This window comes from Erythrolamprus reginae, chromosome 2 (assembly GCF_031021105.1).
Source record: "Erythrolamprus reginae isolate rEryReg1 chromosome 2, rEryReg1.hap1, whole genome shotgun sequence".
Taxonomy (NCBI): domain Eukaryota; kingdom Metazoa; phylum Chordata; class Lepidosauria; order Squamata; family Dipsadidae; genus Erythrolamprus; species Erythrolamprus reginae.
The window spans coordinates 45297272-45311512 of record NC_091951.1 but is presented as its reverse complement, the minus strand read 5'-3'; the positions used below and the strand labels follow the sequence as shown (position 1 = coordinate 45311512).

The window sequence follows — 14241 nt, the reverse complement described above, 5'->3', positions numbered from 1 at the left end:
CACGTTGGAGCTGAGTTAGGGCAATGGCTTGCATGCCAGCAGATAGGGCTCCACGTGCCACCTGTGGCACCCTTGCCATAGGTTTGTCATCACTGTCCTATGCAATCACCCACCAGAAATTGATCAGAATCTGTTGTGGTTAGCTCTGGCCCAGCTCCTGCCCCAAGGAATGTGCAGGTGGATGTGGGGGAGACATCACATGCCGCAAGCCTGTTTTGCTTCCGATGGAATCTGCCGATGAAGCCTCCTCTGACCAAGGAAGCATGAGTGACAGGGAAGAGGGGAGTTTTGCAGACAGCCCAGGAGGAGATCAATCGTCTGTATCATCCTTGGATTCTGAACAAGAATTAATGACACATCCACGCATGCGTAGAGTGATGCATAGGAGACAACAACTAAAGGATTATTACAAGAGAAAATGAGGCCACCTGTGGTTGGGTGGGGCTCCAGTAATTAGGGCTGCTGCTATAAATAGCAGCATGTGGGTTTGGCCGTTGTGAAAGAGTATCTGATCGCAGTTCTTCAGGAATCGTTGCTGTTTTCTGGACTTTGTTTGTTGATTTTTCACGCCTTTGAAACCAAAGCAGAGCAACGTGTGTGTGTGTGTGTGTGTCTCACTTCATTGGAAGAAGAAGGGGTGTGAAGTTTCTTCAGAGCTGCTAGCTAAGTACTTAATGACTGCTTAAGGGAAATTGTACAGACTACCTGGTTGTTTTGGGACGAGTGCTCTTTGCAATACAAAAAGAGTGCTTAGTTTATTTTGACTTTTGTGATAAAGAACATTGTTTTGAATTTTCAAACGTGTGTGTGTCTGAAATTTGTACCCTTGAATTTTCGGGAGGCTCCTATCAGAGAGCCCGGCAGAACAGAATCCAGGGGAAAAGAGATTTGGCTCTGCTTTTCCTGAGCTCCCTCCGCTCCCCCTGCCATACTCACTTGGCCCGGCGTGCCTCCTGCAGTAGCTGCCCTGCGATGCGGACGTCGCCTGCGGTTTGGTCCAGGATGGCATCCACATTGGCCAGGCTGCTGACCCGCTCCTTGATCTCCTCGGCAAGATGGCGGATCTGCACGGGGGATGCCGGGATGGAGAGCTCCAGCACGCGGGAAGCCACCAGTGCAATGCTGTCGGGATCTGCCCCCTCGACTGTATGCAGGATGGATCCATTAGAGCTGTGGAAAAGTAAATGGCAGCCCCCTTCCTGGCTATCCACAGGGCTCCCTCTTAAAGGGGCCCCTGCCTTACGTCTGGGGAATTCCATCCCGATGCAAATGTTCTCCCAAATTCTCCCAAAAGTATACATTTTCTCACTGAGGTGTTTTTAAATTTAGGAGACAGTGGCAGGCACACAGATGTTGCACAGATGTGCCAAAGAGACAAGGCTTAGATCTCAATTTGCCACTTGCATATTTTCACCAGCACTGCCCCCTTCCCTGATACTTGTGTTCTGTTTTCATAAGTTTTTACTATTTTGGGCTGGGGCTCTCAAAAATTGAAAATGGCCTGAACTTGCCCTGATCTTCGAGAAGATCTGATTGCAAATGCCAGATTCAAAGAGGGAGTTGGTTGCTGCAGCTGCAGCACATGGAGGTAATTGATCTATATGCTTAGTTAACCATTAGAGCACCTGTAAATCAATATCTCTAGAGAGGCTGGGGAAGGCTGAACAGGCAAATGGTTTTTAGAAATTGGGAGAGCAAAAAGAGATTCCCAAGGAAGTAAAAAGTTAATTCAGGCAAGCCCAGAGAAAAGCATGGAGGAATTTGGGACACATTCAGGAATAATGACCTCTTTCTGTCTTTCTTTCTTTCTTTCTTTCTTTCTTTCTTTCTTTCTTTCTTTCTTTCTCTTTCTTTCCTTCCTCCCTCCCTCTCTCTTTTTCTTTCTCCCTTTCTTTCTTTCTTTCCTTCCTCCCTCCCCCCTCTCTTTTTCTTTCTCCCTTTTTTTCTCCCTTCCTTCCTTCCTTCCTCCCTCCCCTCCCTCCCTTCCATTCTTAAATCTTAACAGGTTGCATATTCGGGAGATGGGCAACATATGAATTTAATAGATTTAACAAATAAATAAATAAATGAATGAATGAATGAATGAATGAATGAATAAATAAATGAATAAATAAATAAATACATCTTCATGTACTTTCTTACTTCTAGTTTCCAGGGGTTGCCATTTTTGAAGCAAAGTGAGTTAGCGTATGAACATCCATGATCACATTTTGAATCCCAACGTTGCTTTTTTTTTTAAATGTTCCTGCCAAATTCAGAGATCTTATAATAAGTGTGATCTCAAGACATTCTGGCATCAAACACAGAAAGATTCCCTTGAGTTGAATTTGATTCCCAAAGTCATCACAATGGCTGTGTTTAGACAGGGTTCTGGGCAATACTTGTTTGTGTGTGTGTGTCCTGCTAATGTCTTCTTTGAAGTTGTTAATTCAAAATACCATTTCCCCTTAGTTAGTGTTGTGTCCAGAGGACAGTTAGGCCTTGTACCCGCCCCATATTCCTTGGGCAGGAAAATACTACAAGGTGATTGGTTGGCTCAGCCTGGCAGCCCGGGGTATATATAGCTGCCAGGCACGGCCATGTTTCGTTGTTGTCTTGTTTCCATTCTGTGAACCGTTACCTTTTGCTCTAATAAAAAGAACCGTTACTTACTCTAAGAGTCTGCAGTCCTGATTCTTGTAAGGATCTAACATCTGGCGACGAGGAAAGGTCACCACGAGAGATAAGGTAACCAGGGACTTCCCTCAGCCACCGCTGCTGCCTCGGGGACTTCAAAGTGTAAAATTAAACTCCTTCTCCACAATAACAACAACCCCATGTGGTAGGAGTGGACGTTCCTAGGGCTGAGGATAGATTTGAACCTGTGTCTGTCTCTCTGGTTCCAGGCCAGCACATTAACCAGACCGGCTCTCCCACTATCCTGCTCTTTTGTGGTGCTTTAACCACAACTGGGCCTGTTTAGGTTTCTGAAATCAGTCAAAGGTGGTTTAGCTGTTATGACTTATTTTACGGACTGCAAGATGCACCTTTTTCCTCCCTAAAAGAGGCTTAAAATTTGGGTATGTCTTATATTCAGAATGTAGCTTTGTTCTGAAGCTTTTGCTTTTCAGTCCTAACATGCTAAAGATCTTCCTGGCTCTTATCAGCTTGCAGGCTGTTGCTACTCTCTCCGAAGAATATTTTTCCAGCCCTAAGTCTTTGCAGGCTTTTTTTCATTGCTACTCCCTCTGAAGAAGGTTATTTCCATTCCAACGAGGAACTAACGATCTTCCCAGTGCTTACCAGCTTGCAGGCTTTTTTATTGTTACTCTCTCCCAATGTTTTTTAAGGCCCTAAGCAGGGGATAAAATAATGTGCTCAAGCTGACCAGACTAAGGATGGTCAGCCAGATGAATACCTGGTAGGAAGATTCGTTTCACCTCTTTTCCTCCCCCAAAATTAAGGTGCGTCTTATACTCCAAAAATACGGTTGGGCCAGGAATGATGTCAGAAAATTGAATGATATTGAAGGCATGAAGGCTGGCTTTTTTCTTCTTTTTACATCTTTCCATTTTATTTTATACTTATTAGTTTTTCTTCAATGTTTTCGACTATCCCTGGAATATTTTATACAACTTGTGTTGAAATTCGTAAAAGGTAGAATACCATATTTTTTGGAGTATAAGACGCACCTTTTCCCTCCCTAAAAGAGGCTGATAATTGGAGTGTGTCTTATACTCTGCATGTAGCTTTTCCCCCCCAGCCCTAACTAGCTGCTAACAATCTTCCCAGCTCTTACCTTGCAGGCTCTTTCGTTGTTTGTGCAAAGAATGTTTTCCAAGCCCTAAGTCTTTGCAGGGCTTGTTTCATTACTTTAACCTGCTCCAAATGTTTTTCTCCAGCCCTAACCAGGTGCTAACGATATTCCCAGCTCTTACCCCCTTGCAATCTCTTTCATTGTTACTCTCTGCGAAGAATGTTTTCCAAGCCCTACGTCTTTGCCGGGTTTTTTCCATTGCTCTACTTGCTCCGAATGTTTCTTTCCAGGTGCTAATGATGTTCACAGCTTGCAAGCTCTTTCATTGTTACTCTCTCCGAATAAAGATTTTTGAAAGCCCTAACCAGGGGATAAAATAATGTGCTGGCTAAGGACACTAGCCAGATGAATACCTGGTAAGCAGATTCTTTTTATTATTATTATTATTATTGATTATTGATTATTTATTGGATTTGTATGCTGCCCCTCTCCGCAGACTCGGGGCGGCTAACAACAATGATAAAAACAGCATGTAACAATCCAATTAATAAAACAACTAAAAACCCTTCTTTATAAAAACCAAACATACACACAAACATACCATGCATAACTTGTAATGGCCTAGGGGGAAGGAATATCTTAACTCCCCCATGCCTGGCGGCATAAATGAGTCTTGAGTAGTTTACGAAAGACAGGGAGGGTGGGGGCAGTTCTAATCTCCGGGGGGAGTTGGTTCCAGAGGGCCAGGGCCGCCACAGAGAAGGCTCTTCCCCTGGGGCCCGCCAAATGACATTGTTTAGTCGATGGGACCTTTTTCCTATTTCCCTCCCCCAAAACTAAGGTACGTCTTATACTTTGGTGCATCTTATAGTATATACTTTGGTGCATCTTATGCTATATACTTTTAATAAAACACAGCAAAAAGAGAAGAGAAAGGGAGATCTCACAGCTCTTGTACTTACGATTAAGGAATTCTTTGACTTGCTGGATAAGGTCTCGCAGCTCCTTGTTCGAGTGCTCCAGCCGAGCTTTGGTGGCATTGGCGTGATCCAAAGCTGTCTGTGCCCTCTGCTTTGCTTCAGTTGCACGGGCCTTGGCGTTGGAGACCTGCCACCCCCCCCCCGAAATAAATAAATAAAATCTGAGGCCCTGGCCAACCAGCAGGGGGCAGCAGATACACAGAGATGAGGAAGTTGCTGCAGCTCCCGAAAATGGAAGGAATCCCATTTGGGAATCATCTGACAGGGGTTATAAAAGGCACAGAACCGAGCTGTTCTCACGATCTTCCCTGCCCAGATGTCAACCGAGCAGCCATCCCTACCTGATGCAGCAGGCTTTCCACTTCAGAGACGGCGTTGTGCAGCTCCTCTTCGACATGACGGGCTCGGTCCAGTGCGTTGTCAGCTGTGGCCACTGCTCCATCGCAGTTGAGGCCTCCACAGTGACGCCTGCCGTCCTCGTCATAGCAACCGGCCCCTCCACAGGAATCGATGGCACAGGGAGCGTCTCCTTGGGCCCCACAGACCTAAGGGTGGGGGGCAGGGAGAGTTGCTGCTGAAGCTGCAGGGCCTTTCACTCTATTTCTCCCCCCCCCCATGCTTTTGACCACAGCTCCTCGGACTGTTCTTCCCCTCAGTTGACACCGGCAATTGCATAAACCTTTATTTGGACTCCATCCTGCACCCAAGAGGCTTATGGCACCCTAGAGACAAATAAATAAACTTTTGGGGAACACAGTTCCCTTGATTAGTTGCACCGGATTTACTGGTATTCATATTTATTCATAGAAACACACAGCTATTGCTGGGGAAGGGAGCAGAGAAAGAGAAAGGGAATAATGGAAGGAGAGGTGGGAAATAGTGGTAATTTTCTCCCAAGAGAAAAGCAGTTCTGGGTGACAGATACTCTTTGCGCTGATAAGCTAGTTAACCTGCCCGAACTTTTCTTTGTTTCATTTATGTTAAATCTTGTCGTGAGCTTCAACTTCGCTCCTGCCAAGCTCCCCGAAGCTGGCAAACCAAAGAAACAAGAACTACATGGATTTTAAAGCCAATTTGTGTTTAAAAAAAATAAATCTTGAAACTTATGACAGTAAATTCCCAGGTAAACTTACAATTATTTAATTAAGGCAAGGAAACAATTCCTTCCCAAAGCAGCTCACACCCATATGGTGGATTTATTTCAACTACACTGATATCAAGAGGTCCAAATTCTCTGATGGCGCCAGCACTGTTGCCCCATTTTTTAAATATATATTTAATATTTTTATTGATTTTTTAAAATAATATGAACACACACACACAACATAAAATAGGTGCTCTGTGAGTAATGCCCACCACCAGACAAGCATTCACCCACCACCACCAAATTGGGGGTATTTCTTGTATACACCATTTTAACTCAAGAGCAAAATATCTGTTTACATATTATAGAGTGATTCCAATTTATTCCTTGTAGCTCGGTCTCGGATTCTACTCGCCATATATCGTCTTACCTTGTCCCATCGCCCCATCAGTTGTTGCAAGTCAGTTTCATTCACCGAATTCATCCTTTTATCCATAATCTCAAATTGAATATGGTCCACCAAGGGGCGAGTACAAGTGCACTAGAGTGCCTTCCGTCCCCTGTCCTATTGCTCTCCTATATCTCCTATACCTTTCTTCTATTCCTATATCTCTTCTTCTACTCTTTCATTGATATGTTCTATTCCTATATCTTCTTTTCTATTCTTTCTTAGATATATTTTACCATGAGTATCTCCTCTATAACCTTCATCATGTATTTTACTATGTGTATATAGATATATACCCACTAAAACCCTCATTTGTGTATTGGACAAAATAAATAAATAAAATAAAAATAAATAAAATAAATAAATAAATAAATGTGCCGGTACCAATTTTGCATTGTCCATTTTGTTGCATTCTTCCAACCCAAGACTGTTATTGCCTGAGCGCTTTCTATCGCTGTTGCCCAATTTTGCAAAGGCAGTTTAATGTAATGGTGAAGGCAGGGGCGGGCGGCTGCCCAGACCGGGAGGGTGGGGGAAGAGAAATGCAGTGGGGTGGCGAAAATGGAGCACCACCCCACAGCACCCAATTTGCACTGAAAGATTTTGAAAGAAAATGCAGGGTGTCCTGCATAGGCCACGCCCACAGTGTGGTACTAAACATTTTGGTAGCCCTTCATTGGGTGAAGGTGTTGCCCTAGAAACCAGGAAACAGTGAGTTCTAGTCCCATCTTATGCATGAAAGCCAGCTGGGTAACTTTGGGTCAATCATCAGGAGACAAGAGAGTTCTAGTCCCGCCTTAGGCAGGAAAGCCAGTTCAGTGACGTTAGGCCAGTGATGGTGAACCTTTTTTGGTTCGAGTGCCAAAGCATGTGTGTGTGTGTGTGTTTGTGTGTGCTAGCTTGCCCACACCCCTTCCTCCCCCCCCCCCACATGTGCACCCCAGCACTGCCCCAGCACAATCCCCCCAGTGGTCCCACTGAAGTTCAGAAAATGAACTTGTGGTTTGCCCGTTGGGCTGTTTTTCGCACTCCGGGGCTTCAGGAAGCTTCCCTGAACTCTCTGGAGTGCAAAAAACAGCACAATGGGCAAACCGGAAGTCCATTTTTCCAACCTTCCCGTTAGATGGTTTTTTGCATTCTGGGACTTCAGGGAAGCTTCTGGTTCGGGTGAACCAGTCCAAACCAGGAGAAAGCTTCCCTGAAGCATCCAAAGGGCGAAACGGCTGAAAATCAGCTAGGCAGGGCATGCATACGTGCTGGAGCTGACATACGGCAATGCCTCGCGTGCCCTCCGATATGGCTCCACGTGCCACCTGTGGCACGCGTGTTATAGGTCCACCATCACTGCTTTAGGGCAATCATCAGGAGACAGAAAGTTCCAGTACTGCCTTAGGTACTGTGACCAGTTAGGTCCCACAGAGTTGGCCTTCTCCGGGTCCCGTAAACTAAAGAATGTCGTTTGGCAGGACCCAGGGGAAGAACCTTCTCTGTGGCGGCCCCGGCCCTCTGGAACCAACTCCCCTGAGAGATTAATATTGCCCCCACCCGCCTTGCCTTTCGTAAGCTTCTTAAAACCCACCTCTTCCGCCAGGCATGGGGGAACTGAGATATTCTTTCCCCCTAGGCCTTTACAATTTTATGCATGGTATGTTTGTATGTATATTTGGTTTTATAATAAGGGTTTTTTAGTTGTTTTAGTATTGGATTGTTACATGCTGTTTTTATTATTGTTGTTAGACGCCCCGAGTCTGCGGAGAGGGACGGCTTACAAATCCAATAAATAATACTAATAATAATGAAAACTAGTTTGATGATTTTAGGCCAATCACCAGGAAAGGGTGAGTTCTAATCCTGCTCTAGGCGCATGAAAACAAGACGGATGACTTTGGGCTGGTGACTCTCTCTCTCAGCCCAACCCACCTCATAGAGTTGTGGGGGAAATAGCAGGAGGAAGGAATACAGTGGTACCTCTACCTACAAACGCCTCTACTTACAAACTTTTCTAGATAAGAACCGGGTGTTGAAGATTTTTTTGCCTCTTCTCAAGAACCATTTTCCACTTACAAACCTGAGCCTCCGAAACTATAACCGGAAAAGGCGGGGAGAAGCCTCCGTGGGGCCTCTCTAGGAATCTCTTGGGAGGAAACAGGGCTGGAAAAGGCAGGGAGAAGTCTCCATGGGGCCTCTCTAGAATCTCCTGGGAGGAAACAGGGCTGGAAAAGGCGGGAAGAGGTCTCCATGGCGCCTCTCTAGGAATCTCCTGGGAAGAAACAGGGCTGAAAAAGGCGGGGAGAAGCCTCCGTGGGGCCTCTCTAGGAATCTCCTGGGAGGAAACAGGGCTGGAAAAGGCAGGGAGAAGCCTCTCTGTGGCCTCTCTAGGAATCTCCTGGGAGGAAACAGGGCTGGAAAAGGCAGGGAGAAGTCTCCATGGGGCCTCTCTAGGAATCTCCTGGGAGGAAACAGGGCCTCCACCCTCCCTGTGGTTTCCCCAATCGCACACATTATTTGCTTTTACATTGATTCCTATGGGAAAAATTGTTTCTTCTTACAAACTTTTCTATGTAAGAACCTGGTTACAGAACTAATTAAGTTCATAAGTAGAGGTACCACTGTATTAGGCATGCTTAGCAAACCTTGAATTACTTATAAAGTAATGAAGATGAGGTAAAATAACTAACACAAAACATTTCCAAGTTGTCTTAACAGACTTGAAACACCCTGTCCCCATGCTCCCTCACCTTCTCATTGATCAGATCCAGGCTCAGCCCTCGGGTGCGCGTCGAGAGGTCCACCAGCCCTCGGCGGTTGGCGGCATTCTGCCGATTGAAAGCTTCCCTACGGGACGTCATCAGGTGTTCTGTGCGACGCCTGAAAGCAGCTGATTGGCTGACGGGGCTGGGCACAGCCAAGGTCGAGGCATTAGCCTGGTGCTCTGCTTCGCGTGACTGCACAAAGGACTGGTGGATGCTGTCGTAGGCCCCTGCCAGGTGAGGAATTATTCAAAATAAGCATCCCAGGGATCTCTCCTGGGCAGTAAAACCTCTTCCACTAGATTCTAGACTCCTAGAACCATCAATGTTTTTCCTAAACTCCCCAACTGGGGGAAAGAGATGATACAGAACATGATTTGTTCCCACAGCACAGTGTCGAGGTTCCAAGTGACACCCCCACAACTAAATAAGACCACATCTAGAGTACTGCATCCAGTTTTGGTCACCACACTACAAAAAAGACATTGAAACTCTGGAGAAAGGGCAGAAGAGAGCAACCAGAATGATTAGGGAACTGGAAACTAAAACATACGAAGAGCAGTTGCAGGAACTCGGCATAGTCAGTCTTGTTGTATCCTGAAATGGCTACCTTGTAACTCTGTAAATAGTTTGTTCCTCTTTCCAGCGCTGTCTGAGCCCAAGCAGGAAGTCGCTCCTGATTGGCTCAGACGCAGCCGGCTCTAGCTTTGGCAGGAACCGCAAAAGTATAAAAGAAGCGGTTTCTCCAGGCAGAGTCAGTCGGTACTCGCTGAATTGTCACTTTACCTTGCTGAGCTGTCACTTGTTCTCTGAGCTGAATAAAAGTACCGATTGCTCAAAACCCTGTCTCTGGGTCTACTTCACTGGCGACGAACGAACGGAAGAACTTCACGTGCAACATGGACAAAATCCAGATCGGCCAGGCTCCGGAACTCTTCGATCCCGAGAAAATGACATGGGACGAGTACATGGCCACCTTCGAGATCTTCCTCGAGGCGGCGGGAATGCAGGACGCCGGAGCCGATCGCAGACGGGCTATTTTTCTCAACTACTGCGGCGCAGAGATCCGTAGACTCGCCCAAACTCTCACCGAACCAGAACAAGCAAGAACCACAGCGTGGGACATACTTCAACAGAAACTAGCGAGCCATTTCAAACCAACCAGACCAGCCATGGTTTACCGGCATCAATTCCACATGATGGCTCAGAGAGAAACCGAGTCGATCAGCCAATTTACAACGCGGCTTCGAACGGTACTTGCTCAATGCAAGTTTAAAGACCCGGAAGCTCGCCTCACCGACGCCTTGGTTTTCGGCATGAAGAGCAACACAGTGAGAAATAAACTCCTCACCGAAGAAGAGCCGACTCTACAAACCGTAATTAAATTAGCGCAGACCGCGGAAGCAGCCGACGCAGCGGCAAGAGAATTAAAAGAGCACGGAAGGCGAGAAATCATTGCCAAAATCGACGCCGAGTCTCCCAGCGCCGTGGGAACAGACGACCTCAGCCAGCCAACTAGCAACGGGGACAACTGCCTCCTCCTGCAAGACCAGCCGAGACACCCTAGAGCTACTCACCCAGCCCCCTGCGCGGGCTGCCGGGGAAATCACCAGCGCCATCGATGCCCCTTCCGAGACGCTACTTGCCGCCGTTGCAACCGGAGAGGCCACATCGCCATCGCATGCAGGGCAACGGCACCAGAAGAAACTTTTGCCACACAACAATACCAGCGACCTCAAAACCAGCCCCCCCAATCGCGAGAAAGGAGACCGTTCCGCAACTCGGGTCAAAGGAACTACTCAACCGCTAACCGCGACTACAATAGAGGTAACTCTCAATTTTCCGTGAATAACACGGCAACCAAAAAGGGGGCTAAAATTGTTATCTCATTGTTACTAAATAACCAGCCTTGCTCAATGGAGCTGGATACGGGCTCGAGATATACCATCATGCCCTGGGAAAAATTTAAACTATATATGCCTAATGTGTCTAAGGCTGACCTAACTCAAACCTCTTTGGTGATCAGAGACTTCCAAGGGGGGGTAATCTCGGTCCTGGGAACAGCAAATGTACCTATTGCATTTAAGAATGTTAAATGTACCCTTCCCATGCTTATTGTGACGGGGGCCAAACACTCCCTGCTGGGTCTAGCGTGGATGGAACCGTTGGGGATCGAAATTTCGGGTGTGTGTAATGTAAACTGTGATAATATGCCTAACTTTGTGAAAGAGTTCCCTGAAGTGTTCAGCCCCACCTTGGGATTGTATAAGGGACCCCCTATATCTTTCTCTATTGACCCCAAGGTCCCACCGGTTAGACTGAAACCTCGCAGGGTCCCCCTTCCGCTTCTCCCCAAGCTAGACATGCAGCTGGACAAACTCATTAGTCAAGGTATTTTGGTCCCTGTGGAACAGGGGCCATGGGAAACTCCCATAGTGACACCCCTGAAGCCAGATGGCTCTTTAAGAGTTTGCGCTGATTACAAATCAACCCTGAATAAGGCACTCCAACACCACCCCTACCCCATCCCGGTTGTGCAACAACTCTTACACTCCCTGGGGGAGGGAAAAAGGTTCGCAAAGATCGACCTGGCGCAGGCTTACCAGCAACTTCCGGTCGATGAACAAACAGCAAACGCTCAAACGATTGTAACGCACAGGGGGGCTTTCAAATGCACGAGGTTACAGTTTGGGGTAAGCATAGCCCCAGGAATATTCCAGAGCATCATGGAACGCCTATTGTCAGGGGTAAATGGGGCAATTCCATATTTTGATGACATCTTAATTGCAGGGGAAAACCAGGAACAAGTGAACAAAAGAATAAGGGAAGTACTTAAGAGGCTACAGGACAAAGGGTTACGAATCAAGCCTGATAAATGTGTCTGGGGAACTAACAGTATTGAATTCCTTGGGTATAAAATAGATAAAGAAGGTATCCACCCCACAACAGAGAAGCTGAGAGCAATTAGAGAAGCCCCAGAGCCACGAGATAAGAATGAGTTGCAGGCATTTTTGGGCCTCCTTAATTTTTATTCCGTTTTTTTAAAGCAGAAGGCAACAGTAGCAGAGCCTCTCCATCGTTTACTCCAGAAGGAAGCCCGCTGGACATGGGGGAAAACTGAACGTGAAGCTTTTTCTCAAATAAAAAATTTATTAACTTCGAAAAGTGTAGTAGTCCAATATAGTGCTTCACTACCCATTAGGCTCACCTGCGACGCTTCGCCGTACGGCATAGGAGGAGTCTTAGCTCACGTTCTACCTAATAAGACAGAGGCCCCAATAGCATTTTTTTCAAGAACCATGACCAGCACAGAGAGGAATTATAGCCAGTTAGACAAGGAGGCTCTAGCATTAGTGGCAGGGGTGAAGAAGTTTCACAATTACATTTTTGGAAGAAGCTTTGAGCTAGTCACTGACCACAAACCCCTACTAGGCCTGCTAGCCCCCAACAAGCCCACTCCACCTTTTATGTCTCCAAGACTAATCAGATGGGCTCTTTTCCTCTCAGGGTATCAGTATGAGCTCACCCACAAGGGGGGGAAGGAAATCAATCATGCAGACGGCCTCAGCAGATGCCCCATAGCAGACTTAGTGGAAGACCCTGTTCCTTCCACAGATGTGCTAATGATAGAACTCGAGGAAAACCCACTAACCACAGCAAAAGAGGTAGCTGCACACACGCAGCAAGATCAAATCCTTAAACAAGTGGTGAACTGTGTTCTAAAGGGATGGCAAAATGATATTGTTAAACCTGAATTGTGTGATTTTAAAAACAAAAGGCTTGAATTATTGTATGTAAAAGGTTGTTTGCTGTGGGGGGATAGAGTGATCATCCCCAAACGCCTAAGGGAAAAGGTACTCAAAATGTTACACGTGGGCCATCCTGGGATTGTCAGGATGAAGAGCCTAGCAAGGGGGCATTTATGGTGGCCAGGGCTAGATGCTGATATTGAAAGTTGGGTTTCAAAGTGTGACCCGTGCCAAGAGTCAAGGCCCAGTCCCCCCAAAACAACTCCGGCTGAGTGGGAACAGCCTGCTGGTCCTTGGTCTAGGATCCACATTGATTTTGCTGGCCCAGTGGGGTCTCAGTATTTTTTAATAGTGGTTGATGCCTTCTCCAAATGGTTGGAAATAATAGCAATGAACAACATAACCACAAGTGCCACTATCAAGGTATTGAGCAGACTGTTTGCATCCCATGGTTGCCCTGATCTCTTAGTGTCTGACAATGGGCCACAGCTAACAGCCAGGCAATTCGAATTATTCCTAGATGGCCTAGGGGTCAGGCATGCCCTCATCTCGCCTTACTCGCCCTGGGCTAACGGGTTGGCAGAACGTTACGTACGGGTGGCAAAGGAAGCATTGCACAGGTCAGGCCCTGGGCATGTGCAACAAAACTTGGACCAATTCTTACTAACCCAGCACATTACCCCTAACTCGCACACACATGTAAGCCCTGCAGAGTTATTGATGGGAAGGAAGTTGAGGTCACCATTAGACAGGTTAAATCCAAGGTTCTGTGTTAATAATAACCAAATGTGTATGAAACCAGAAAGAGAAATGTATTTGGGACAAAATGTATATGTAAAATGTTTTGATGGAAATGTAAACTGGATGAAGGGAATTATTGTTAAGCAAAACGCACCCAAGACTTATGTTGTTAAACTAGAGGATGGTCGTTTGTGGAAACGACACATAGACCACATTCGGAAACGAGCTGAAAATCAATTGCCACAACCCGCTGACATGGACTCTCCCCCTTCAACAGACTTTAGTACATTGCCCGAACTAAGAAACACGCAAAGAGACTTATCGGGCCAGGGGGAACCATCCAGCGACGCCGAGCCATCCTCGTCCTCCGAAGCCTTCGTTGGGCCTGCCAGGCCAAGTCCGCCGCACCGGGAGAACAGCGGCGAGCCATCCTCCACAGTCAGTGGCGAAGGAGAAATTGAACTGCGCAGGTCAGCGCGAGAGCCTCGGAGGCCTCACCGATTGGACGACTTCGTCACATGGCTGTCTTGATGGATGAGTCCAACTATGAGGGGAGGGGTGTTGTATCCTGAAATGGCTACCTTGTAACTCTGTAAATAGTTTGTTCCTCTTTCCAGCGCTGTCTGAGCCCAAGCAGGAAGTCGCTCCTGATTGGCTCAGACGCGGCCGGCTCTAGCTTTGGCGGGAACCGCAAAAGTATAAAAGAAGCGGTTTCTCCAGGCAGAGTCAGTCGGTACTCGCTGAATTGTCACT

At 46.8% G+C, this 14241-nt stretch overlaps 1 protein-coding gene across 3 annotated transcripts in view; it reads right to left on the bottom strand.

Moving 5' to 3' along the window:
* LAMB2 (laminin subunit beta 2) overlaps positions 1 to 14241 on the bottom strand; it is a 116722-nt gene that overhangs the window by 15814 nt on the left and 86667 nt on the right. For 2 of the 3 annotated variants that reach the window (XM_070738059.1, XM_070738060.1), the window contains 4 exons: positions 8987 to 9228; positions 5058 to 5261; positions 4699 to 4843; positions 937 to 1144 (listed from right to left, as the gene is read on the bottom strand). In XM_070738059.1, the coding sequence (XP_070594160.1) occupies positions 937 to 1144; positions 4699 to 4843; positions 5058 to 5261; positions 8987 to 9228 (799 nt within the window). Of the gene's footprint in view, positions 1 to 936; positions 1171 to 4698; positions 4844 to 5057; positions 5262 to 8986; positions 9229 to 14241 lie in introns of all 3 variants that reach the window. The other variant, XR_011557922.1, reaches the window with a different exon arrangement.